At 34.1% G+C, this 4583-nt stretch overlaps 1 protein-coding gene across 1 annotated transcript; it reads left to right on the top strand.

Moving 5' to 3' along the window:
* The first annotated feature begins 1881 nt into the window (after positions 1-1881).
* LOC114177517 (bidirectional sugar transporter N3-like) lies at positions 1882-3760 on the top strand. Its single transcript, XM_028062895.1, has 6 exons — positions 1882-2028; positions 2134-2170; positions 2281-2491; positions 2604-2768; positions 2942-3061; positions 3194-3760. Exons 1-6 carry the CDS (start codon positions 1986-1988, stop codon positions 3491-3493), a joined length of 876 nt encoding a protein of 291 aa, XP_027918696.1. The 5' UTR covers positions 1882-1985; the 3' UTR covers positions 3494-3760.
* Positions 3761-4583: the final 823 nt, after the last annotated feature.

Genomic DNA, 4583 nt, shown 5'->3' with positions numbered 1-4583 from the left:
TGGAATGATGCATAGTAGGCTCTTAGTTTGGTTAAACTTCCTCTGTTAACATAGAAGTGTCAAGTCTCTATTGTATTTGTATTGCATTCTTGTACCATTGGTGGGTATTGAATCACTTGTTGACCTTTATGTTTTGCCTGTCTGTTTGGGAAGTTTTTTTGTAGTGGTTTATGTTTTTGGGCCTTCTCCATCTCTAATATAGATGACCTATGTACATATTTATGTAAGAGAGTTAGAGTACTACACAAGTGTTCTATTATATATATTTATTTATTCTTTGATGATTAAAAGATTATATTAAATTGATTTAGGTTATTTTAATTTAATATAAATTTGATTAAAATTACTTTGTAAATTAGATTAAATTTGATGTGGTCGATCTTATCGATTTGACATGAGATCATCCTAACTCAGCTTGACATACTCGAAACTTGATTAGTTTAATGTCCCAATTAAACATAGTTCAACTTGACTTAGTCTGACTCGAATCGTCTCGATCCCACTTGAACCTGACTTGATTTCTGCCTAGTCGAACCCAACTCAATTTAGCTTGGTTGAACCTAATTTTGATAGATATTATCTTATCATAGGTTCAACATAACTTGACTAAAATGTGGGGCTCAATCGACTTGACTTAACTTGGATCTGGGCTGACTCAGCTCAATTTGACGGAAGATCGATCCAACTCAACTTGACATGGCCCGAACTAGATGTGGACATAATGTTTTGTCTCAACACATATCTAACTTGACTTGCTCCTATTTGCTTAAGTTCATTCTAATCCCACCTAGACAGACTCAACCTAGATCCAACTTAGCCTAAATATGTCCCCAACTAGTGTCAACGAAACTTGGGTCTAGTGTATATGATGGTGAATTTTTTATAAATTATTTTTTATTATCGAATCTTTGGAAGTGTAATAATTATATTATATATTAATTTTGTATTCACACAAGTGATTATATATATATATAGAGGGAAATTTATTTACATATTTTTTATTTTTACTTTTTTTTTGTATGTAACATTTGTAAGTAACATACATATTAAAGTCATTAGATTAAAAAAATAAAAAGAAAAATGGAGAGTAATCGTTATTACTGTTATTATGTTACATTATATACACATATTATCATCGAGTTATGAAAACATATTAGAGAAATTGTTTAAAAAAAGAATATGACCCTAAACATAATATAGAATTGAACCATTTATTAATCATATGAAAACAGTTAGCCGCTGAATAGTGGTTAGCAGACCACAAGCTGACAGATTTAGGTTAATCACGAGGACAACTTTGACTTCTTCCATCACGTGTGACACTCAAAAGCTGCATCATCCATTTTAGAGCTGGATTTACATCCAAATCTTCTTCTTTCTGAATCAAATTATACTATTGTTGCAATGCAACAGTCCACGGTGATCACATTGTGACACGTGTCTCCTCATCTCTGAGTCATGAAAGATTGGTGACCTACCTGTGGCAATAATGGGGGTGAATCAGCAAGTGTTATTTGGCGGCGGATTGAACATCATCGAAATATGATGAAGGTACCAAGTCCTAACACAGGCAACAAAATGAGTGACACTTTCTGAATATGAGAGGAGAGTGCAAATAATGGAGATGGGTCACGTGAGGGAAGGTTTTTTGCATCGGAAAAGATACAATTATAAGTCAAGGTTGGCCCAACTATTAATTGAAGAACTACATCACACCAACTAGTTACAATAATGTGTTGAGTTGGCACAAAAATTAGATGCATGCCCTTCAAAGTAACTTAGAACTTAGTCATCAATATCATTGATTGAATTCATAACATAATGTGTTTCACTATCTCTTCATGCATGGAAAAACTCCTACCTTCTATATATATATAAGGGTGTTCATTTCCCTTTTCCTCCGTGGCACACAAAACTAGAGTTACCTTCCTCTCTTCTCTTTTTTCCATCAAGGGAGTAGTATTTCTCAGACATATTACGAAACCATGGCTAACGATGCCCCTTATGTTTTTGCTGTTGGAATTTTGGGTATGAAGGCTAAAAATAATCAAAATTTAGTTTTTCTATACATGTCTTACCTTTTGAAGAGATGAACTGATATACTTTTTTTGAATTTGTGAACGTTGGTTGTAGGTAACCTAGTCTCCTTCTGTTGCTTTCTAGCACCAGTGTAAGTAAAACACTTGTTCATTTACATGTGTCTGTGAATTTATATGTGTAATGAAGCAATAACATTAGTACTATAGTAGAAATTGAATCTCTTGCATATGGATTTTGCAGACCAACGTTTTATCGAGTTTGTAAGAAGAAAACCACAGAAGGTTTCCAATCACTTCCTTACGTTGCTGCACTCTTCACCTCAATGCTTTGGATTTTTTATGCTTACATAAAGACAGGAGAAATACTTCTTATCACCATCAACGCATTTGGTTGTTTCATAGAGACAGTTTACCTTGTCATCTATATAACTTACTGTCCCAGGAAAGCTAGGGTGCGTATGAACATATTGTTAAATTTATCTCTGTGACACTTATTATGTCTCTGTCATAACTTTTTCTTATATATATATGTATGGTTAATTCGAGAGTATGTTGGACTTGCAGTTTTTTACCTTCAAGATGATTTTCTTGTTCAACGTTGGAGTCATTTTCTTGGTTGTTCTTCTCACTCACGTTCTAGCAAAAGAACGAACAGCACGTATTGAGCTTCTTGGGTGGATCTGTGTAGTTCTTTCTACCAGTGTTTTTGCAGCACCTTTGAGCATCATTGTGAGTATATATATAGAATGAGTCAAAAACTTTAATTAAGGATTTAACCTCTTACTCTATGACTTCGTATTCATATGTTTGATATTGTCATAAGCTCAAAAATAAACACTCTTCAATTATAGGTTAGTTTTTTATATGTCATGATTTACTGAATTCGTCTTGTTCAATTCCAGAAAGTGGTTATTCGCACGAAAAGTGTAGAGTTCATGCCTATTACTCTTTCACTCCTTCTCACAGTGAGTGCAATTATGTGGTTGGCATACGGTATTCTCCTGAGGGACATCTATGTTACAGTAAGTACTCAAAAAATCCAACATAAAAATGACAACTCATTTTGGATTCAGGGATATGCTGCATCTTTATTGATAAATAGTACTACTGTGTATAACGATTATTTTCTTTTTCTCTTTTTTTTTTTTGGACAGCTTCCGAACTTCGTGGGTATCACATTTGGAACAATTCAGATAGTGCTCTATTTTATATACAGAAAGCACACTCCAAGTAAGGATCAAAAGCTGCCAGAACACAAAGACAATGCTACGAATGAAGAAAACGCCAACACGGCAGTGAGCAGTGAGAATCATGCAGCGAACAGTGGTGGATTTGTGGACATTGAGATTGGAGAGAAGAAGGGAGTGAAGAAAGTTGAGGAAGCACAGAAAAAACAGGACCAAACAGAAAACAAAACAAGGGAAGCTAGCACTCAACAAGTACAACATAATTAAGGAGGGTTGAGAAGTTTAATGAAGGATAAAAATACATGAGCACTTGCCTCTTTCTCTCCCTCTCTCTGTGCCACCATGTGTTGATGTTCAAACTAATGCAAAATCTTAAAGGAGGGCTAATGGGGGCAGAAGATATAAGTCATACAATATAGATCAATGTCTGTCCCATTGTTATTAGTTTCTGTTATGTGTGATTTCTGTTCTGTTTTTTTGTGTTACAATAATAAATAATAAAATAGAAGGTGTCCCCAAATCTTGTTCCAAGGAGATATTACAGGAACTGTGTTTCTGCTTTTTCTTATTATTAGTGTGTGGTGTTTTGCCTTTGAACTTCTCATGGGGGTGAATGTCAAAATCATGGGGTGTAGGAAGAAGGAGCCCAAATAGGGTTTTGAAAAGAAAAGTTTACAAATATATACTTGTCTAAACTAGAAAAAGTAAATGAAATAGAATGGAAAGAGAAGCAAAAAGTATGGTAATATAGTATTCATTTGATTACGACGATAATACCGTATTTACATACGAAGAACTAAAGTATATGGTGAATAGGAAGTAGCAGAATTGAAAGAGATGGATGAGAAATGGATATGGATAAGAAGAGGATATTGTAGAATAGATGTCAAAGGTGGTCCTTAAACAACATATTCATTCCCCTTGGAATTAAGGAACCACATGGATTTCTCCACCATAGATGTTTGATGAGAACCCTAAAAAGCCTCTGGTATATCCACCATTATCGTGGTGTAGGATTTGGTGGCTATGTGAGTAGATGATAGCAACAATAATCAACAAACTTTATGCTGAGCCAACTTATAGGATTTTGGTCTCATCATTGCTCCCATTTTTAGGTTATTCTTTTACACGACGTATATACCAGTTTCTACTTTTAAACCTGTAATAATATCTGGATTTATATACGTATGAGAACCACTTAGATGAGTTGTATTATACACATCAATTTCTCGTGTTATATTTCATACTCTTGTTTACTATAAAGAACAAAACGTTATGAATATATAAAGTATATATCTTTTTGTGGCTATTCTGCATCCAAGTACTCTTTATTAGGTTAAAAAGGGTGTAGAATAAT

The sequence above is a fragment of the Vigna unguiculata genome, chromosome 3 (assembly GCF_004118075.2).
Source record: "Vigna unguiculata cultivar IT97K-499-35 chromosome 3, ASM411807v1, whole genome shotgun sequence".
In the NCBI taxonomy this organism is placed as follows: Eukaryota; Viridiplantae; Streptophyta; class Magnoliopsida; order Fabales; family Fabaceae; genus Vigna; species Vigna unguiculata.
Note: the sequence above shows the minus strand (reverse complement) of the source record. Positions and strands in the feature narration are given on the sequence as shown.

Coding starts and splice junctions, on each gene's coding strand:
- LOC114177517 (XM_028062895.1), top strand. CDS start 1,986: ATGGCTAACGATGCCCCTTATGTTTTTGCTGTTGGAATTTTGG. Junction 2,029..2,133: donor TTTTGCTGTTGGAATTTTGG/GTATGAAGGCTA, acceptor CGTTGGTTGTAG/GTAACCTAGTCTCCTTCTGT. Junction 2,492..2,603: donor ACTGTCCCAGGAAAGCTAGG/GTGCGTATGAAC, acceptor TTGGACTTGCAG/TTTTTTACCTTCAAGATGAT.